We start from the raw sequence: 20,033 nt of genomic DNA on the forward strand, positions 1-20,033 counted from the left end.
CCCGGTCGGTCAGCCAGTTCTTCGTCCATAGGACGAGACCTCGATATTGAGAATCGTGGTCTTCTTAGAAACCAGCCCCTTCTGAGTTCGACATGAAGCTCTCCTCTTTCTTCGTTGGCGCCACCGTGGCCCACGGAATCTCGGCCATTACTAGTTCGACACGAACATCGTGAACGGAGCCGTCCAGCCCCGCCTACAAATACTCAGCGAGTCGACCCGGAAGACCAAGTATAAACCCATCAAGTTCTCGACCAATCCTGCCGCGGATATCCGAGACAGCGCGACCATCGACGGACCCGACTCCCGCTGCAACCAGGGCGCTTTTGCGAGCGCTGAACGTACCAGTGTCCTGACGGTGAACGCCGGCGATGGAATCCGTCTCCGTCTGGCTGCCAATACCATCTTCCAGCACCCCGGTGAGAAACCGCCGGTGGAGGAGTGGGATGATTTTGGTACGCTGGTCGTGAGGTCGGACGGTTGGAGAGCTGGGGCCTGAACACTGGCAACCTAATACGACGCTTCAAGGGCTGCGGAGGGCAGATCTCGGCGATCGAACTGCGTCCGGCAAGTGGCACGCCCAAAGGTCATATTGTCAGGGATGCGGTGGATGCGAGCCGGCGTCGTGCGCACCCGGTTCGCGAAGCAGCCCTGCGGCTTGATTGATAAGGACCAAGACCCGCCCCAAACAAATCCCTCCCGGCCCTGATGCCGATTCTCCAGACCAGCTCAACATTCCCCGCGAGGCAGCCTGGATGCATTGCTTTCGGCATCATTGTCTGACATCACTCGCGTCTGATAGGCCCCGGTCTCGTGTATCTCTCTCGGGCCCCCAACGACAATATCACGGCCTATGACGGACCGGGCGACTGGTTCAAGATCCACCACGAGGGTGTCTGCAACGAAAACGTCGACTTCCTGAGCGCTACCAGCAGCGCTTGGTGCGCCAACCCCCCCGCAATTGGCTCGCCGCCAAGATCCCAAAGAACACGCGCAACGGCGAGTACCTCGCACGTTTCGAGCACTTCGGTACGTCACTCGCCCCAGCCAATTACACACGGACATCTCTGGCTAACAACACGGCGTGCCGGGTGCCCACCGCTGCCACGTCAAGCAGCCCGGGCACTAGGTCTCATGCCTGCAGATCAAATTGTCAATTGAGGCACCGGCAAGCCCGACCCGACAGGCAAGTTCCCCGGCACCTACAAGGCCAGCGATCCCCATGCGTCCTTCAACATCTACAACGGCTACAAGGGCTTTCCCAGGCCCGGCCCTGCTGTCTGGTCGAGCTAAAGTCTGATGGAGATGGGCAACTTGGTTTTTCCGGTTCGTCAAGTCTGAGACTGGTGAAAGGCGGAAGGGTCGGTGAGGGCCTCCTTCGTCACAGCATTTACCGCGCCATCAAGGCTCTGGACTGGAACTAAGCCTAGAGCTGTCTTCTTGTCACCGTTGTGGCTTGTTGCGTTCGGCGACCAAGGAATGTCATCAGTGTCAGCTTCAGACTTTAGTACTTCTTCAATTCTACTCAGTTGCTCTATCATATCCTCCACGCCGCCGTGTACTAACTGCGTCACAGCCATTCGTTCGGTTATCTGTCTCGTAGCCTCATAACAACATCAGCTCGTATCCAACTTGAAGCCGAGCAGTCACGACTAAATCCCATCAGAGTTGTCGTCATTGTCAATCAAGTCTCGAAGATGACTCCCAATCCACCGCAGACATGCCTAAACACTCTCTCTGCCAACACTCCTCACACTTCCCGCCTTGCCCACGGCCGCCGAAGCCGCCGCCATCCTCTCCTCCCTCACCCGGCGGTTCCTAACGAGCCACATGGCCGCCCAAACCATGTTCCCAGCCACGGCAACAGCCATGACAACCAGCACGGCGACCCACGCGCCCCTGCTCACCGTCTCTTCACCCTTGTTATCCCCCGCAACAGCCACCCCATCATTATCATTATCGCCTGTGTTAGTAGTACTAGTAGCATACGCGGCACAAAACACGGCCGTGCTCTGGCACCGGCCGCACCACTCCCCGGCCGAGCTGATGGCGCGCGCCTGCATGACGTCGACGAATTCCGCCCACGGCAGCTCCGTCCTGCCCGTCCCGAAGAGCGGGAACGCCTGCAGACTGGCTTCGGTGCCGTTGCGGAAGAGATAGCGCACGTGCAGATCCGCCATGTCAAAGTTCTCCTCTTGCTCACTGCTGTTGTCGGTGGTGGTGGTGGTGGTCGGGGTGAACAGTTCGAAGGCCATGGTGCTCGCATAGGCAGGCAGGCCGTAAAAGTCGGATGAGGCGGCGGTCAGGTTGGCTAATCCAAAAAAGGACAGGAAGGTGTCGTAGCTGCCAACCAGGAGCGTGAACTTGGGCGTGTGCCCCTGCGACGAGACGGTCTGGTTCAGGTGGCTCAGCACCGAGCCGGCGAAGGTGGCGGCGTGGATGGAACGGTCCGGCTGGGTGGCGTTGTAGTTGGCGGCGAACTCAGCGCTGTCGGCGAGGGTGCGCAGCTGGAACAGCTGTGAGGCCGACATGTTGCGCGCCGGGGAGGAAGCGTCGTGGATGGTGGCCACGTTGACGACGTCGAAGATGTCGTAGGCTTTGGCGTAGCTCAGGTCTGACGCCGAGGGGTAGATTTCCGAGACGAAAGGGTAGAGGGACTGATAGAAGTCGCGGGTCGAGGACAGGAGGGCGTTGTACTCGGCCGAGGCCTGGAATGAGGCCGAGGCAGTCGTGAGGACGGGGCAGTTGTCGTCACCCTTGATCCAGACGCTTTCTGGCGAGTCGTCGTTGACGCCGTGAAGCGTGACGTACTGGTAGCCGGTCAGCGGGGACGAGACCGAGGTGCCGTTGGCCAGCTCGTCCATGGTGGAGAAGGCAGCGGCGTCGATGTCGCCCAGGGGCGGGTACAGGCCCTGCAGGAAGGCGGTGGCCGTGTTGAGGAGGATGCTCTCGTCAGGGGCGCTGGCGTAGACCTGGGCGGGCACAAACTCGAACTCGGAAATGCCGCGGATCTGGTGGGCCGAGTCGGAGGAGAGGTAGCGGGCGCGGTAGTCCTGGGCAACCTGGTAGACTTGCTTCGCCCCGAGAGGGGTGAGAGTTTGGTTGCGGAAGTGCTTGGAGGTTCCTGGACATCATGTCAGCGCCATGTTCTTCATCTGTCGCTCTAAGAACATACTGTCTCCGTGGCGGGAGAAGACAAGCACGCCGCGGATCGTTTCGGCGGCAGCAGTGGCCGCCAGCCCGGCGAGGGCCAGCGTCGAAGTTTGCATGTTGGCGTCCGAGGGAGTGACTCTAAATGCCCCTCGATTTTTAACTCAGGAGTTGACAAGACGACTTGAACTCGAAAAGAAAAATGGACGACATGTTCGATGTCAAGGAGGGGTAATAAATCAATGAAATCACTGCGCTTAGTTATCACTGGACGGCCATGTTGATTGTTAGCTGCAGCAACGGCCCCACCAGGTAGCTTCCAATCCCTAAACTTCTTGTCCACTTCCACCTTTTTGAGGGGGTGAAGGGTTTCCTCGGAGCGGGTTTGTCTTTGCCTGTCACCGAAAGCAGGCCAGGTATTGGCGGCAGCATCCGAAATTCGCGCGGGGGGGGGAGGGAAGAGATCAGACAACGTTGACCTTCGTTTACAAGCTTCCAGCTTGTACTGCACAGCCATCTATCAGCATTTCAACAGTCTCTAGTACGTACGTACAGATTCTAGGCCTAGTTGTCAAAGCGACTGTTGCACAGCAGAGGGGCTCCATCACCCGAGGTTAGGACAACAGCCCCCAGACATGGATCGAGCCCACAGCCTCAGAAAGCTTGAAAATCGTAGCGGACCAGATTACGGTCGTCACTACCTGGTAAAATTCGGTGTCGCTCATTCAGACAATGCCATCTTATCGAATCTCGCTGGAAACCCCCCACAAGGTCCACCCTGTTTCTCCAGAAAGCCTGCGCTCATATCACCGCAGGAAGGCATGACCGGAGGTCTCCGCGGGATGTGTCCTCGACGGAAGCGGCAGACCGATCCACTGCGGGGCACTCGGCGTTATCGGAGCGGGTCTCGCCGGGTCTCGGCGCATGGGAGCCATGGACTCTTTTGGCAATGCATCGACCATTTACGTTCAAGTCCAGTCATCAATCTTTGGCAGCCACTCAACAACTCCAATGCCGTAACAGCCCATTCTGCAAACCAGCGCATCGTGGCAATAGTGGTCAGTTGCCTGATATGGGTGGAACCGGCAAACTGGTGATGCACGTCGATGGAATTGCCTTGATATATAATCAGTGCAGTGTGTGGTAGATAAAAATGCAGTGGCTGTCTGGAAAATATGGTGGGAGAGCCCCACACCAACACCTGATTTGTGCTACCCGCAGCACGGCGCTGATGCCGACCTGGGCTCTGGCGCCCCGTTAACCATCCACGTATAACGGATTCACAAACTCAATGATGCGCTGAACTGAAATTCCCGGAGCCATTCCTGCAAATCATGGACATGCAACCCAGACAAAGCTCTCGGACCAATACAAAATGCCGCCGCCGTCGAGGTGTCAGCACAAAGAATCAGACAATGTGTCTGCCTTGCCCGCCAAGCTGTGACACGGCAGATGGGGCTGTGCGGTCGCACTGCCAGACCTAACTGAAGAGGACGCCATTGCCGCCTGACATCATTTCCGTCTCATCCACACCTTCACTCAAAGAGAAATAAAAAGGGGTAGACAGTTTGAATACAAAATCCATCGCTGACGACGGGTTAGCGCCCGATTGAGGATTCACAGCGCAGTCAAATAGTACCTAGGCAATTAGAAATGGACCCCTCAAAAGCGAAACCCTCAAAGGAAAATCCCTCGACAGCACCACCGCCAGAGCGGCCTCCAGCCGGGCCGAGCACGGATGAACCGCCCGCTTACCAAACCGAAGGCGCCGGCCCCGATCCCGACGAGAGCCTCGGGCCCGCCGATCTCGTCATCCACGGCCGCTTCATCTACCCGCTGGGACCGTCGGGCGACGCCGACTCGGAGCCCACCTACCAGCTCTCGCGCGCCATCCACGCCCAGGGCATCGTCACCGAGAAGATGACGTTTGAGCGCCTGGACGTGCACGTGCGCACCGCCTCGGACGGCACCCCGCGCCTCGCGAAGCGGGCCAAGGAGCTGTACGAGCTGGACCACAAAAGGGAGATGCCACACCTGGGCTTTGGCTTCCAGGCCTGGATGGAGCCGAGGTCGAGAAAAACGCTGGGCAAGGTGGCCATCCAGAAGAGCCCCCTTCTTCAACGCGGCTATCGCGCGGTCAAGGTCGTTTCAGACCACGAGAAGCGCTGGCTGGAAAAGCAGGGCAAGAAGGTCGACGACGGGCAGTACCACTTTGCTATCAAGGAGCACGGCAGCGTTTGGCAGTGGAGCGACCCCGGCGGGAGGGTCGTGGCCACCGAGGTACGCGAGAGGAACGATGCCGGGGCCCGGCAGGACGAGTACAGACTGAGAGTGGTGGTGCCCCTGCCGCGGAGCGCGCGGGACGGTCTTGTCGCGCTGTGGTGTCTGTGGATGTGGCATATCCACGTCGAGGAGAACACGCCCAAGAAGACGTGGGGAGAGCGTCGGTCCCCGGTTCTGTCGTTCTTGGAGGGTCAAAAATTGCACAGCTGACCAGTTCTACAGGCAAGCGGATCATCCAGATGCCGTTCATGAGTTAGAAATACCGGGATTGGTCAACCGAGCTCCGAAGTTCATCAGGCGAGCATCAACATGCTTGACCCAGTATGGATATCTCGCTAAGGCTCTGAGCTTCGGAGCGTCTTCCACTGTCTTGGCGCCAGCGCAGAGAACGGCTGTGGGATGTGCAAACAAACCGATGGACGGCACACTTCGTATGCAGTGCGTTGGTGGGCTAGGCCGCCGGTTGGTCTCGACTGCTGTGGCTTATGCATATGGACTGTTCTGAGCAATGTTCGGGAATGGTACACAGCAGGCACACAGCATAGCACACAGTGCATCTTGCCTCCTTCAATCGGGCCGTGTTACACAAAGCCTCCAATACTCGGGCCGTACCGCTATGATTGGACGCCTGCACACCTCCAACAGAGCTGTGTCCGCGTGCCGTTTGCACAAACAGAGGGTGGGGTCCTTTAAAATGGCAGTCGACATCGCCCGCTTGGAACCACATTCTCGGTGACTCGTAGTTGCGCAGGCTCGGACATGACTGCCATGGCGGGTGAGCCAATGTGGCGGCTGCCGCCAGAGCTCTGGCTCAAAATCTGCGCCTACCTTGACCTCCCCGACGCAGCTAGGCTCCGCCTCGGCTGCCGGACTCTTAGCGCCATCGGCGCTCCCTTCGTCTTGCGGGAGGTCTCCGTCTCCTCGAACTCGGACGCTTTTGACCTGCTCCGTGCCGTCGCAAGCGACCCCATCAAGGCCGCGTCCATCCGGTCCCTGGTGTATGGCCCGGGGCGTTTCTACCCCCTGGAGCACCCAGACATCAAAGTAACCAACTATGTCCCTCAGAGTTCCGGTTTGATCAGCGAGGCGACACTACAGGCCCTCGACAAGTACAAGAAGGCCTGCCGGAACCAGGCTCTCATCCTAAGCCACGACCTGGACTACGAGCTCTTCGCCGACGTGCTGCCCCGGCTGACAGGCCTGCGCAGCTTCATCATCAACTGCGAGGCCGGCCGGCCCGAGCACACAACCACACACAAGGGCAGCAGCAGCAGCAGCAACCGCCCAAACAGCTGGGCATCATGGCGCCCACCGACGCGGCACCCGCACCCGCATCACGGCAAACCCGGCCGCCGCGCCCTGGCCTCGCTGCTCCGGGCCATCGCCGTCGACGACAACAGCAGCAGCAGCAGCGGAACCGTCACCTTCCCGTCGCTCAAAGCGCTCGGTCTGAGCTGGGAGTCCCTCGAAGACCTAGGCTGGGCGACCACCCGGCGGCCGCAGCTCACCCCCTTTTTCACGGGCATCCGCAACCTAAGTCTCCAGTTCTGCCTATGCGGCGTCTTCCGCCGCGATGATGCACCGCGGCCCTGGGGCGGGCCGGGGCCGGGAGACCTGCACCAGACTCCTCCGCGTGAAGACCTGCGGCGGTACGCGCGGCTTCTGGGCTCAGAGGGCGCGCTGCCGGCGTTTCTGGCGGCGATGCCGAGTTTGACTTCGCTCGCGATCAGTTTCTGCTATGGGCTGGGGCCTACTAATATCTCGCTTGTTGCAGGGGATGATGATGGTGTGACGCTACCTTCGCTGGAACACGTGCTCGGGTCGGGTGAGGAGGGGTTTGACGGTTTTGGACAGACACATCATCATGATGCAAATAGGGGGTCAAAAGGGAAGGGAAAGCAGCAGCGCTGGCCGTGTCTCGAATCGATCAGTCTAGGCGGGCTGAATCTACCTAGATCCATGCTGATGGACTTTTTGGGCAGCCACAAAGCCACGCTGCGCAGGATCGAGTTGTTTTCGGTTGGGTCGGACGGGGACTGGCCTGAGATGCTGAGGGAGATGAGGGGGATGTTGGCGCTCGAGGATGCTGCGGTGTGGACGAGGATCTATAATGATGCCGGGCAGTGGCATCTGGGGCGGCCCATGGCCAGTGGCGCCGCGAAGGGGGAGGCGTGGAGAGGCGAGCATGTCAATTTGGCGACGGCTGTGGCGAGGTATCTGGTCAATGGTGGTGAGTGTCCTGTTACAGAGAGGAATATGATTCCTGGGACGACGTCGTTGGTTCGGGGGTGCTATACGTGTAGTTTGTACTAGGTAAGTGAAGTTGAGGGTGGGAGGGCTGTGTGATGGGTTGGTCTGGTCTTGTTGCTTGTTGTTCGCTATGATGAGCAGCAGAAGTGCCATAGCCATTAATGTTCTTTTCAGCCCTTGGTCAGATCCATGCTCGCAGGTATGACTTACTCCTATTCCGAACTACTAGTGTCACCTCCTATCCAATCTCTCCACTTTTGGCCACCTGTTGAGCACTCGAGCCTGGCACTTCACCCTGCAGTCTCTGCTTCTCATCCCTCACGGAAACGTACGACAGCCAAGCGGTCCACCCAACGAGGGCAACCGACGTTGCAATCATGGCGTACATGCCTCTCTGCCTGGAATCAGCCACTCTTTTCTTCTCTCCCCCTCACCGGACATTCAGCATGCAGCCTGAACTCACCTCAAACCACGGCGCCATACTCGCGCCATAAAACACAATACTCCACCACGCATTGATGGCATTGCTCCCCAGATTCATGCCCGCCAGCACGACCGACCGGAACACGGGCTCCCTCAGCCGCATGGCGTCGTTGGCCCACGCAAAGAAGGTCGCCTGGCACGCATACACGGCGCCAGCCCAGTAGTACGCCGCGAACACCACGGCCGTGGCCCTCTCGCTGTTGTCCATCCCCCGAGCCGCCAGGATCATCCCGCTGGTCGCGACACCTGTGACGCCGATGAAATACCCCACCAGATACCGCTTGCCCCCCATCAGGTCCGTCAGCGCCGCCCAGAAGAGCGTCGAGACGATGCCCACGGCCGGGACGCCGGTCGGGTAGTTGTTGAGCTGTGCGACGGTGTAGCGTGGCGTAGAGGGGGAGCTCTTCATGTAGAGGGCCAGCAGAGAGTTCGAGGAGAAGGACTCGGTCTCGCCGGCGATGATCCACAGCACCACGAAGCCCCACCATTCCCACGATGCGAGGACGCTCCTTGCGAAGGCCCACGTCAGCGGAGACGTCTTCTGTTTAAACTCCTGGTCTTGATCATCAGATGATGAGGGGTTATTAGGTTCGACGAGGGGATGATGATGCCGTCTCAGCCGCGCCACGGCCAGCTCCCTCTCCGACAGGCTGAGATATGGCGCGGCGGTAGTCGCGGGCGTGTCAGGGAAGAGCAGAAACCCGTACAGCGCCACGGGCAGGGTGATGATGCCGTCGACCAGAAACAGCCAGCGCCATCCGCTCAGGCCGTGGCGGCCGTCCAGGCTGCTGTGGATGCCCGTCTGGATGAACCCGCCGATCATGGTTCCGGCCAGCCCCGAGGCCGTGAAGATGCCGCTGCGCTTGCCCAGCTCGCGCTCCGTGTACCAGGACCCCAGGATGTAGTGCGTGCCGACAAAGGTGCTGGCCTCGGCAAGGCCTTGGAAGAAGCGGATGGCCATGATGGCTTGTGGGGAGTGCGTCGACGCCGTCACCATGGTCAGCCCCGCCCAGACGACCATCATGGCTGGGAAGAAGCAGCGCGGCTTGACGTAGTGCAGACTCAGGTTGGACGGGATCTGGCCGAGGACGTAGCTGGGCGCGCGTTAGTTCTGGCCTCTGGGGTGGTGATCGGGCCCGGGGCTGACTACCTACCCAATGGTGAAACAAGTGTTAATCTGATTCAACTGGTCGCCCTGGAAGCTCAGGTCCTCCTTCATGCCCGAGACGTAAGCATTGGCGAGGTTGGTGCGGTCGAGCTGGAGCGGAATTAATTCAATCGACCAGTAGGAGTCATGGTCTGGTGGGTCGGAGCTGCTCACGTAGTTCAGGAAATAGCTGAGACAGCAAAAGGTCAAGATGAAAAAGTCAATCTTGCGGACCAGGTTCTGCTCGGCATGGTCAGTCCTCCATGTCGAGAGGAAGTAGTCCCGCAGTCTGGAGGGCATTCTTGTCATCTTGCCGTTGCACTCTCTATGTGCAGTACGGAGGAATGGCGCCGACCACGCTAGGAAGTGGTTTGATGGCTTGACGGTGTGCTGTTGACAGTCATCGCCAAAGAGGCGATGTCGCCTGTTGAGATTTCAACAATCAGCCAGACTTGCGATAGTAGTTTGTCAACATCGAGTCTTGATACCGTTCGAAGCTGGCGGCTTTGACTTTTCAAATTCGGGTGCGATGACGTCCACTCGCGAACGAACGAGACAAACTCGGAGTTCCTGACTGGAAGAACAGCGGCCCATCCCATTGGAAGATCCCGTGCTTCAGATAGCCCGGGAAACTCGTTGAAGCTCCACGGCAGTTTTTGTGGGGAATTTGCACAAACTGATTGCTGGCTAGCGCGTGGCTCAAAGTACTGTACCTAAGAATCGCCGAGGCAAACACCTGGCTATGTAACCGAGCTTGTCCTACTTCTCTTTCAAGTTTCCTTCCTCTCGTTCCCTTCTTCCTCCATTCGTTCTTTATACAAGCCCTTTTCTCCGTTTTTGGAACTCGTACCCCCCTAACTCGATCAAGGTACCCAAAGCCTACAAAGTCCCACGCTAACAAGCACAAAATTTCTCTCAGGGTCCACTGCAAGAAAAATTCAACCCTCCCCACCACGGCGGGCAACAGAGACGCAAAAGCTGAACGTGCTAGGTCGTACCCGGAATCGAACCGGGGTTGCCGGAATGTCCCAGGAGGATCAGAATCCGGAGTGATAACCGCTACACTATACAACCCTTTGTTGGGGAAAGATATGGTCGACTGGTTTGCCCTTGTGGCTCTCCGGGGGACTCGATGACGCGCATGCGCCGTCCCATCCATGTCCGGTCCGGTCTCAACGCTGCCCATCTACTTCGTTCATCATACAGGGAAACATCTTGGCATTGACAACATAGACAATCGGATGGATTGGCGCTCTCATAAGTTAGTAGGTTGTGAAACGATCCCACCAGACCCTCAAGATAAACACGACATGCCATGCTAAAGTCCAACGACAGCCGGGTCCAAACAACGGTTTCAGACCACACGAGATATGGGCGAAAAGAATAGGTTCACCTGGCCCCTCAGGCCGCCTCCGTCTTACACAGGGCTGCCTTGTCCAGGCATGGCAGAAAGCCCTAATTAGAGGTGCGTCAGCATTCTCTTCCACACATCGACTTCAGCCTTCCGAAGACTGAGGTAGGAAAGTGACTTGAGCAAGGTCCACTCACAAGCATTCGCCCCAATGTCCTCGCGCGCCGCTTGCTTCTTGGTACAGGCAATAGCCTCGGCATCCGTCTGCCTCTTGAGCGCGGCACACCGGTCGCCGGCGCACTTCGAGTCCATGGCGCGCTGCAGGGCGTCGCCCTTCCAGCCAAAGACGTAGTCGCCGTGGATGCCATAGCCGGTATTGTCGCCGTGGCTCCAGTAGAAGGGCTGCGACCCGTCGGCGGGCCAGTCGGCCTTGTTGTTGAAGGCGCGCGTGTCGTACATGACCTCGTACATGACCTGCGGGATCTTGACTGGGTGGCTGGCCGGGCAGGCGCCGCCGCTCTCGAAGGTGCCGCTGGCCGGGTACGCCACGTGGCTCTTGTGGTCTGGGCTGTCCGTGTTCTTGCCGTCCCAGCACGACGGGAAGGTGACGGTCACGCGCCACCCGCCGCCGCACGTCGTCTTGGGGAAGTGCTTAGTGTCGGACCCCGTGCAGGGCGCGCCGCCAAAGGGATTCTGCTCCATGTTGTGCTCGCAGCGGAAGCACAGCTGCGGCGGGACCTTGTTGGCGTCGCGGTTGTTGGGGTCGCCGACGAGCATGCGGAAGCCCTGAGGTGGTGTTTTGCGAGTCGGTCACGGTGAACTTCAACCCTGTGGAACCGGCCCGAAGGGAATGACATACCGGCTTGAAAGCAGTGACCCGGGCGCTGGCCTGGTATCCTCGGATGCTTATGAGTGGTTTCAAGGTCAGAATTCAAGACGCGGGGAATTACACGAAATCAACTGACTAATACACCGTCATGCCACCCTTGACGTTGAGGCCCAGGTTCGCAAACAGGGGCACCATCTTGTAGGTGCCGTTGTGGGCCTTGAAGTACACATTGGCCGTCCAGTAGTTAGAGAAGTCCTCCGAGTAGGTGCAGCTGGTGCACGTCGACGCCGCCGGCGGGTCGAGCTGGCCGGGCGTCATGGACACGTTGAGCGCGTTGCCCCCGATGAGCTGGTGCATGTGCGGCGACGGCAGGCTGCCCGGGTTGACTAACGGGTCGATTCTGTCAATGGTCAGCTGCGAGCAGCCGAACCGCATGAGCTCTTGGGCCGCAGCAAGCTGCGCCGCCGCTGAGGCAAGGGTTGCTTTCAGATGCATCTTGGAGCGGACACGATGCTCTTCGCTGGAACTCCCTTTCGTTGTCCTTTTACAACATCCAGGGAAAAGTACGGGAGAAGAAAGGGGATTGAGTTGGGTGTGACACTACGAAACTGGCGGCCTAATACTTATAACACCCCTTCTCTCCTGCTCCCGCAAAGCAGGCCCATACCGCATGGCCTTGGGAAGCCTTTGGTGCCAGTGCCGAGCTGATGGGTTGAGCGTCTAACATGGGTAGGCATGTTCCGGCCTGAAAACTGCCGAGATCGTCGTTTAGACCCTATATTTATGCCAAGTATGGGGGACTTTGATTTGACGGCGTACTCATTTGATATCCGCCAACTGAGCCGATTGGCGTGACCATGCGGCGTAAAGAGATGCTCCCTGTTCTGGATAAAGAGGACCCAACTGAGCGTTGATCGGGACTTCATCCAGATCAATGCTGAGCTGCCGGCCGCCTAGGCAACACATGTTCACTAGACCGACTTGTCCATCTTCACGGCATAGTTCCCCTCGGCTCATCTAGGGCCAATCCTGGTTTGGATGCATGGAGTTACCTACGGGCTTTATCTTTCAGGTCAGGGGCCACCGTCTTCAGGCAGCACCACGTGCATATACATATCACTACCGCTATCCTCACCTGCCGTGTGGTATGACTGCGACAAGCTCCTGGATCGACTGTTCGCCGCCCTCCCGGTTTGCAAGACCGACTCCAACAAGGTGTGACTCAGGCTGGATGTTCACATCTTCCGGGGCAACGGCTACAGGGCTCCAGCCGATATACTCGCATTGGTACTCAATCCACTGGAGACTCGGAGAGATGTGGCCAATACACGTCGTAGATGCGAAAGTAACCTTCGGCAGTGCTACATGTAGATTCGGCACATCCCCCCGGAACGGCAGATGATGTGCGCTGTAGGTCCGCTGTCCATGGCCGCCTTCATTGACCCATGGCGAGTGGGACTATATAAGGTACGTAAGGTATGTCCTCGAGGTTTCCAGCCGCCCCCCACCCAGGGCACGCCATCTTGTGGTTTCCGATTTTGAATTCCAATGGTTGCCAGGTCCACGAACCTCACCCCCGTTTCATGAACTCACCTCAGCTTAGATGGATAAGTAGTAAGGTGCGTAGGTAGGTAGACCCCTCAAACCCTCATGCCCTCCATGGTCACCTTCTGACTCGACTCCAGCGCTCCCTTTTAGAGGCGTGGCTCATGGTCACTATTTCCGGTTCGAATCCATCAGTGGTTCCCATTGTCGGGGCAGTCGCGTATCGAAACCGAACATTATCGACCCAAACATCGAAGATTCACCCTTGACACGAAAGGCTGCTTGGAAGCTGCTCAGAGGCAGGGCTAGGAACATCTGTTGTCGCCACAAGAGGGCATGACTGCGCTCTTAGGCACACGGCTGCAAGACCCTGCACACCTCACGTTTGACCCTTCTGTCAAAAGCGACGACACGAAGAAGGAGGTCTGGGCTTACGACGTTGCCTTACGGGCATCATCCCCTTGGTTGCTGTTGACCACTTACTGGTAGGCTCCCAAGCAACAATGCACCAGTGTCGGAAACTACCGGACCCCTCCTGTAAGACACCAACAGGACGGACACCTGTCCTTGATACTTCTCCGTCCCTTCAGGTGACTGACCAAAGGGAATTCCTGATATGGCTCACGGAAGATACCACCGCCCTTCAACGAAACCGGAGCAAGTCAGCGAGTCCGGATGATGCTTAACGTCGCAGTAGAGGCAGGCTAATATGCCAGCCGACTACAAAGATATTGCCAGCCAATATTCGCGAGTTTCGGTACTATTCGTGATTGGCGGAAGCTTGGAGCTGTTGGATATTTTTAAAACTTGAGTTGTTTCTTGGGACCACTGGCGTAGGACGGTGAAACATGGGGGACTTGTATTTAAGCATCACCATAATGGCAAGCAACACGTCCACCTCCATTGACCCTCACCTCACATCTTGTTCACTCATGTTGGCATAATCTCTTCTTCACGGTTTCAACAATAGTCCCTTTCCTTACTGCCCATCATGCGCCACGCCACCACCACCGCCGCCATTCTCCTTCTCAGCACCTCCCCCCTCTCCACAGCCATCCCACACCTCGATCTCCCCCCTCCTCCTCCGGCACCCGAACTCGGCCAACCCTGCAGCCAATCCCAAGGCGATTGCGCCGGCAACCTCACCTGCATCCCCCTCTCCCCCAACTGCACCGACTGGTCCGACCCAATTTGCTCTGGCACCTGCCAGGACCTCACCTCCTCCCTGCACCCTCCGCCCCAAATCTACACGCTCTGCGGGGGCTGGGCCCTGTACGACGACTGCGACGAGCGGCGTGAGATGTGCGTCGCGGACCCGCGGCACGCCGCCAGCGAGTGCGGTCCCGCGTGCGACGGGCCGGGCGTGTGCTGGCCGTTTGCGGACGTCTGTCAAGATATTGGGGGGGAGGAGGCGGGGGAGGAGATGAGAAAGATGAAGTGTCCCGAGGGTAAGGTGTGTTTTAAGGATATGTTTTGTCTGCCGCTGCGGTTCGGGTCGGATCACTATGAGAAGAGCAAGTTGGAGGAGGTGACGCGGACGGATCAGGATGGGTATCAGGAGGATTGAGGGCCCCTGCCCTGTGCAGCCGTAAGAGATGGGATGGGATGGCATGCATTTGAGAACTAAGACAAGGGGGCGTTGAGATTTCTGCTTCGATGGAAATGGGTTGATCGAGGGAAAAAAAAAATTACAATGGATAAGTTAGACCAAGACATTATATATACACTCTACATGTACTGTGTTGCTATTGTTCCTCAACAAGCTCACCACTCCTTCGGACGGAACTCCCAGCTACTGCGTGACTTAGTTCGAGACCTTGCACAGCTTGCCGGTCTGCAGCGTCAGCCAGTCGGGCTGGCCCGCAACCTTCCAGCGCTCCGAGCCGACAGCGGTCGGGGCCCAGAAGACATCGTACGGGTCGACGCGGCGCTTGATCTGCAGCAGGCGGTCGTAGTTGGTACCGAAAAATGCCTCGGCAAAGTCGGGCTCCATGACGTCGCCCTCATTCATATAACCACCGGGGCCGTAGGGCCGCAGGCGGCCCATCCAGTCGTCGGTGATCTTGCGCTGGACGGCCTCGAGCTCGGCCTGCGAGATGCCCGGGGCCCAGCCGGTGCCCATGATACCGAACCAGACGGCGTCGCGCCAGTGCGAATTGGCGCCCGAGGCCGGGGTGCCGGCGGGGGCAGCGGGGTTCATGTTGTACTGAATCAGGGCGGAGCCCTCCTCGACGACGGAGCGGACGGCGTCGAACATGGCGACGCGCTCCGTCTCGTTGGCCCAGGCGCTGCGCGGGAAGAGGCGGGAGGCGGTGCGCAGGTTCGAGTTGGCGACGGCCTCGGTCGGGAAGTGGCCCGTCGACCACGTGTCGTAGAAGTTGTCGTGCTCGAAGAAGACAGGAGTAAAAGAGAAACCCATGGCGGTCCACTCGTCAAACAGTGGCTGCACCATGGCCTTGAAGTCGGCCAGCGCCATGCCGGGGACCAGCCAGGGGTTCATGCTCCACATGTAGCCCGTACCGGTGGGGAAGATGGATCCGTAGCCGTACGAGCCCTTGGCGGCGAACTCGGGGAACTTGGCCCAGTAGGCGTACATGGCCTGCCAGAAGACGTCGTTCGAGTTGGCCGTGTCGGGGCCGGCCATGATGGTCCATGTCAGGCCAGAGAAGTTCATCTTGGGGTGCGCCTTGACGAGAATGGACGTGACGACGCCAAAGGTGGAGCCACCGCCGCCGCGGAGAGCCCAGAAGAGGTCCTCATTCTCCGTCTCGCTGGCCGTGACGAAGCGGCCGTTGGGCAGCACCACATCGAGACTCAGAATTTGGTCGGAACCAAGACCAAACTTGCTCGAGAGCGGCGAGTGACCGCCGCCGGCCGAGTAGCCGCCGGCGACACCGACACCCTTGCACTCGCCGCCGACGGCCGTCACGCCGAACTCGTTGGCAGCGGCGTACAGCTCGCCGACCTGGACACCAGCACCGAGCTCAATGGCCGGGCCGGAGTACGAGGGGGTCTTGACCGACTTCTTGAACTTGATGGTCTTGAGATTGTGGGTCCAGATGGACAGGGCGCCGGCGCCGAGCGACTTGCCCAGGAAGTCGTGGCCCGTGTTCTTGACAATTAGGCGCAGGCCCATGTTGCGGGCAAAGTTCACGGCCAGCTGGATCTGGTAGACGCTGGTGGCCTTGACGGCGTACGAAGGGAAGCCGCCCAGGGTGCAATGCGACGAGTTGCCGTTCTGCGGCATGCACGTCTCGCCCTGGAACAGGGGGGACATGACCGAAGTCGGGTCGCTGGCACTGAGGGGGTGTTAGTGTGTGTGTGTCTGCACGAGCTTCACATGGTTTTTCAGGTGCCTCCGGGGCGGCCTTACTGAGTGGCAGACTGAGTCCAGTTATCGATGATGTTCTGGCACTTGGCGGAGTCGTACACGCCGCTGTTGGGGTAGCAGACGGCGCCGATAGGAACCGTCTCGATGAGGGCGCCGCCCGACAGCAGGTTGAAGACGGACCAGACGAGGCGCGACGGCCACCTCGCGTCGCCGGGGTAGACCTTGCAGTCACCGACCTCGGTGCGCTTCACACTGGTCGAGGTTGTGTTAGAGTCGAACAGGAAGAGTTCAATGTTGCTCAGCTGGTAGGCCGTGAGGTTGGCCAGCACAGCGTCAGTCAGCTGGAGCGCGGCTGGCTCCGGCTCGTCCTGGACGACCTCGGCGGCAGGGGCGACAGTAATCTCGTTTGCGGCTGTGTACTTGTCAGGACGGTTCTGGGTTTTGAGCAGTCACTGGCGGGATGGAACTTACGGATGACTTCGCCTTCCTGGGTGGTGATGGTCTGGGCAAAGCCCAGCAGGGGGAGCGCGGCACCCGCGAGAAGCAGGGCGCGTGGGAGCGAGAGGACAGCCATGGCGACGATCGACAAGATCAACGAGGGGCTTGTCAAATCGAACTGGTCCGAGGCCTGGGGCAGGAAAGCGAGAGAATTGCGACGTTATTCCCACGCGACGAGCGGCATGGTTATATACGCGGTGTGTGGAGGAGCGTCTCATCCGGAGGATACCGTCATCCTCCCTCCCTTCTCCGGGACCCCGATCGGATACGCTGCCGAATCGCCAATCAGAAACCCGGCGAGCCACGCGCGGGCTGCGTTATCCCACGTGGTGCACCACTCCGCTGGAGCCGTAAAAGCAATAATCTCATCCTCATGTGGGGCGAGCCGGCGCCGGCGGCAGCACCGGGCCAACTTGTCATTTCCTTCTGGTGGATATCGAGAGGTTGGCGCGGATGAATAACCCAGCGGTGCTTGACCCGGTCAACCTGTGTTGCCTCCGCATTGGGAATTGCATGATTCAGGAATTTGTGGGCGTCTTTTCTCGGCAGCTCTTCGGGCTTTGTCTCCACTTTGGGCCCTGTTGCGTGCCTTTTGACGGTGGTGGGGAAGGAAGGAAGGATGACCCGAATCAGCGATTGCCGACTCCTGCCGCGCAATCAAAGCGATGACCCTGGCGTGCGGAGCAACGTCACATCGGATGGTAACCTGCAGTGAGGTCCTTGTGGGGGAAGGGAGTCAATATCCGGCTCTGGCACAATCCGCATTGAAAAGCATCAAGAGTCGAGAGCAACGACGTTTTTTACTGAAAAGCAGTCAATGTGATCGTCTGGCATTATTTTCAGCTCGAAAATGACGACACCGAGACGAACGCGCCGTTGAATGATGTCGGGGGCATCCACAAGGCCTCGGGTTTCGGCTGGCCGTTGGCGTTAACAGTCGATAGTTCGTCCCATGGGGTCGAATTTGGGAGGGATTGTGCCCACTGGCAAAATATACCGACGTCCTGCCGGCACTTGTTTCTCGCTTCTTCCACGTGTTGCTCTCGGCTATCTCGATGGCTGCGCCTCCAAGCTGCATGCTCAGAGCCAAGCCTCAGACCTCACTGAAGCTAACGGGTTGAACACCGATCTAAGCCAGCCATCGCAGCATGATTCCCATCGTCGTCGTTCGCGCTCTCTTTGCATTGATATGGCCTCTCTTCAAGGTCTTCAAGCGGTGAGTTCCGTCTTATCATGCAACGACACGCCTCCCTGCCTTGATGGACTCTCTAATGCAGAGCTCCACCACGCTTGTATGGATACCCGGACTTCGGCATCTCGAGTTGTGTCCGCAATGCCCGTATCGCGAGGAGCCGACCCATTGGTCTGCATCAAAAAAACTCAGATACCGGACTCACGACGAAGTTAATGGTAAAGGACAGGCCGTCTTGTTGGGTATATCTATAGCCAGTGCCTGGCGCGCCATGTTTTGGACCGTAAATTTGTTTACTCCGTACGCAGATTCGCGTTTCCGGACGGACCTGCCTGGCGGCTTATTTCCGCGGTACGGAGGTAGGTCCGGCTTCGAGGAATTTGTCCGTTTGGCGACTACACTGCCAAAGGAAATGATCGACTCTGCTGCCAGGAGAAGTGGATTATCGGAGCATGGAGCATGCAGGGTAACAGAGGAGGAAACCTCGTACACCAGGCACCATGGCCCACCACATCTCGGCCGCAGCAGTGCGCACCACTCACTGCCCAGTGATCAGCATCTCCGCGATGATGGCCGAGAACCCGTTGACCTGGTTCACCATGCTCGCAGCATATATCCGTGCTAAGTTCCGTACATGGTGGACGCTGCAAGGTGCCAGTGTAGGGCGCCCAGACAGGAAACTGTCTTCTCTCAGCGTTCTCGACGCTCGCAAGGCGCACCGATTCAAACATGGCGCATCGCGGAAATGCCCTAACAGGCAGCTGGGCAGGGATCCCGGTAGATGTTGACAAAGAACGACGTGTCGGGGAGACAGAAGCCGACCCGGGACCGTCCTTCGATCTGTTCTTCGGTCTTGGTCCATACTCGGTCAAGCCTCAACAAGTGGCCGTTTTTAGTCCCCAAGCTGCCACGCCGAGGCATGACGGCCTGCGTGTGCTTCCTTTGATTCCCTTTCGCTCCTGTCAGAGTTGAACCACCACCATTGGGGCCGGAGACGATGCTGTGAAATACCCCCATTTGCCCCCTCTCGTCAACCCGTTGCCGGTCCGCCTAGATCTCCATCTTTCGCCTCCCGCGGTCCACGCCGCTGTAGATCGGCTCCCCGGGCGTCCCCCGACCTCAGCATTTCCACAGCCTTGCCGATCTTCCTCCTCGGATCTCAACAAATTGGGGCGAGATGGTGATTCTCCCTCGCCGCCCCGAACATGGCAATGTTCTCGACATCCCGACGCCGCCTCTGCAGGCTGCCGGCCTGTTTGTCATTATCTTCTTCACTGCCTTGGCCTTTGTCACGTACTGCCTTAGGGCGTACACGCGCATCAGGACGCGGACATGGGGGCTCGACGACTATCTGGTCACGTTCGCCATGATCTTCTCGCTCATGATGGTCGGCCCCTTTTACATGTGTAAGCCGGGCGCCCTCATTTTCTTTCCCCTCCCTCTCAACACCGCAAGAGTAAATGGCTGAAGCAGGCTCCCAGACATCAAGCTCAACTACTTTGGCTGGCGCCAGCAGGACGTGCCGCCGTTTGATCCCTCCCCAGGCATGTTCTGGTTCTACCTGGCCCAGCTCTTCTACAACCCGATCCTGGCCCTGGTCAAGGCCAGCGTTTTGTGCTTCCTCTACCGCCTGGGCGGCCAGAAGCCCGGCGTCAAGTATGCCATCCACTTCCTCAACGCCTTCAACGGCCTGCAGGCCGTCGCCGTCTTCCTCGTCGCCGCCCTGCAGTGCCTGCCCGTCGCGGCCAACTGGGACTTTGCTCTCAAGGCCGATCCCAACACAAAGTGCATCGACAACGCGTTCCACGTCATCATCTCGTGCATCACCATCCTGACCGACTTTGCCGTCGTCCTGCTGCCCTTTTGGATCTTCCTGGGGCTCAAGATGCCGCGGGGCGCCAAGATTGCTGTGCTGGGCATCTTCATGCTTGGTCTTGCGTGAGTCTCCCACCTCCTTCCTTGCCCCCCTATATCCCC

At 58.7% G+C, this 20,033-nt stretch overlaps 9 protein-coding genes and 1 non-coding gene across 10 annotated transcripts in view; 5 read left to right on the forward strand and 5 right to left on the reverse strand.

Moving 5' to 3' along the window:
- Nucleotides 1–1,290, forward strand: N657DRAFT_665311 (lytic polysaccharide monooxygenase; the record flags this gene model as incomplete). Its single annotated transcript, XM_062795284.1, has 5 exons — nt 1–125; nt 155–416; nt 800–906; nt 975–1,026; nt 1,160–1,290. Exons 1-5 carry the CDS (start codon nt 93–95, stop codon nt 1,288–1,290), a joined length of 585 nt encoding a protein of 194 aa, XP_062645256.1. The 5' UTR covers nt 1–92.
- A 431-nt stretch (nt 1,291–1,721) lies between these two features.
- On the reverse strand, nt 1,722–3,266 carry N657DRAFT_657578 (phosphoglycerate mutase-like protein; the record flags this gene model as incomplete). The annotated part of the gene is made up of 2 exons (XM_062794826.1): nt 1,722–3,121; nt 3,173–3,266. The coding sequence occupies 2 exons, from the start codon at nt 3,264–3,266 to the stop codon at nt 1,722–1,724; spliced, it is 1,494 nt and encodes a 497-aa protein (XP_062645257.1).
- A 1,203-nt stretch (nt 3,267–4,469) lies between these two features.
- On the forward strand, nt 4,470–5,712 carry N657DRAFT_647645 (uncharacterized protein). The gene is made up of 2 exons (XM_062793364.1): nt 4,470–5,590; nt 5,653–5,712. Exons 1-2 carry the CDS (start codon nt 4,801–4,803, stop codon nt 5,685–5,687), a joined length of 825 nt encoding a protein of 274 aa, XP_062645258.1. The 5' UTR covers nt 4,470–4,800; the 3' UTR covers nt 5,688–5,712.
- Nucleotides 5,713–6,213: 501 nt separating this feature from the next.
- N657DRAFT_577432 (uncharacterized protein) lies at nt 6,214–7,743 on the forward strand (the record flags this gene model as incomplete). Its single annotated transcript, XM_062789250.1, has 2 exons — nt 6,214–7,216; nt 7,319–7,743. 2 exons carry the CDS (start codon nt 6,214–6,216, stop codon nt 7,741–7,743), a joined length of 1,428 nt encoding a protein of 475 aa, XP_062645259.1.
- A 175-nt stretch (nt 7,744–7,918) lies between these two features.
- Nucleotides 7,919–9,879, reverse strand: N657DRAFT_622779 (MFS general substrate transporter; the record flags this gene model as incomplete). The annotated part of the gene is made up of 4 exons (XM_062790657.1): nt 9,485–9,879; nt 9,318–9,421; nt 8,144–9,257; nt 7,919–8,074 (listed from the first exon to the last, which is right to left on the reverse strand). Exons 1-4 carry the CDS (start codon nt 9,617–9,619, stop codon nt 7,919–7,921), a joined length of 1,509 nt encoding a protein of 502 aa, XP_062645260.1. The 5' UTR covers nt 9,620–9,879.
- A 420-nt stretch (nt 9,880–10,299) lies between these two features.
- N657DRAFT_t117 lies at nt 10,300–10,384 on the reverse strand. Its single transcript has one exon. It is a non-coding gene; the product is annotated as a tRNA-Gln (tRNA).
- Nucleotides 10,385–10,727: 343 nt separating this feature from the next.
- N657DRAFT_673313 (uncharacterized protein) lies at nt 10,728–12,247 on the reverse strand (the record flags this gene model as incomplete). The annotated part of the gene is made up of 4 exons (XM_062795684.1): nt 11,627–12,247; nt 11,521–11,566; nt 10,859–11,447; nt 10,728–10,765 (listed from the first exon to the last, which is right to left on the reverse strand). The coding sequence occupies exons 1-4, from the start codon at nt 11,983–11,985 to the stop codon at nt 10,728–10,730; spliced, it is 1,032 nt and encodes a 343-aa protein (XP_062645261.1). The 5' UTR covers nt 11,986–12,247.
- A 1,857-nt stretch (nt 12,248–14,104) lies between these two features.
- Nucleotides 14,105–14,602, forward strand: N657DRAFT_535992 (uncharacterized protein; the record flags this gene model as incomplete). Its single annotated transcript, XM_062787777.1, has 1 exon — nt 14,105–14,602. A coding segment is annotated over one exon (498 nt), but the record flags the coding sequence as incomplete, so codon positions are not given.
- Nucleotides 14,603–14,679: 77 nt separating this feature from the next.
- N657DRAFT_600492 (FAD-binding domain-containing protein) lies at nt 14,680–17,264 on the reverse strand. Its single transcript, XM_062790078.1, has 3 exons — nt 16,838–17,264; nt 16,409–16,778; nt 14,680–16,334 (listed from the first exon to the last, which is right to left on the reverse strand). The coding sequence occupies exons 1-3, from the start codon at nt 16,938–16,940 to the stop codon at nt 14,840–14,842; spliced, it is 1,968 nt and encodes a 655-aa protein (XP_062645263.1). The 5' UTR covers nt 16,941–17,264; the 3' UTR covers nt 14,680–14,839.
- A 1,637-nt stretch (nt 17,265–18,901) lies between these two features.
- N657DRAFT_600495 (uncharacterized protein) overlaps nt 18,902–20,033 on the forward strand; it is a 2,042-nt gene continuing 910 nt past the window's right edge. Inside the window, exons 1-2 of the mRNA XM_062790079.1 lie at nt 18,902–19,462; nt 19,538–19,994. Coding sequence (XP_062645264.1) covers nt 19,234–19,462; nt 19,538–19,994 — 686 coding nt within the window. The 5' untranslated portion in view covers nt 18,902–19,233. The remainder of the gene's footprint in view (nt 19,463–19,537; nt 19,995–20,033) is intronic.

This window comes from Parathielavia appendiculata, assembly GCF_033297405.1.
Source record: "Parathielavia appendiculata strain CBS 731.68 unplaced genomic scaffold N657scaffold_11, whole genome shotgun sequence".
Lineage (NCBI taxonomy): Eukaryota > Fungi > Ascomycota > Sordariomycetes > Sordariales > Chaetomiaceae > Parathielavia > Parathielavia appendiculata.

What these genes read in the sequence shown, in the direction of transcription:
- N657DRAFT_647645 (XM_062793364.1), top strand. Translation starts at nt 4,801, where the DNA reads ATGGACCCCTCAAAAGCGAAACCCTCAAAGGAAAATCCCTCGACAGCA. An exon ending in CAAGAAGACGTGGGGAGAGC is followed by an intron (nt 5,591 to 5,652) that starts GTCGGTCCCCGG and finishes CCAGTTCTACAG; the next exon opens with GCAAGCGGATCATCCAGATG.
- N657DRAFT_600492 (XM_062790078.1), bottom strand. Translation starts at nt 16,940, where the DNA reads ATGGCTGTCCTCTCGCTCCCACGCGCCCTGCTTCTCGCGGGTGCCGCG. An exon ending in CCAGGAAGGCGAAGTCATCC is followed by an intron (nt 16,779 to 16,837) that starts GTAAGTTCCATC and finishes ACAAGTACACAG; the next exon opens with CCGCAAACGAGATTACTGTC. An exon ending in TGGACTCAGTCTGCCACTCA is followed by an intron (nt 16,335 to 16,408) that starts GTAAGGCCGCCC and finishes ACACCCCCTCAG; the next exon opens with TGCCAGCGACCCGACTTCGG.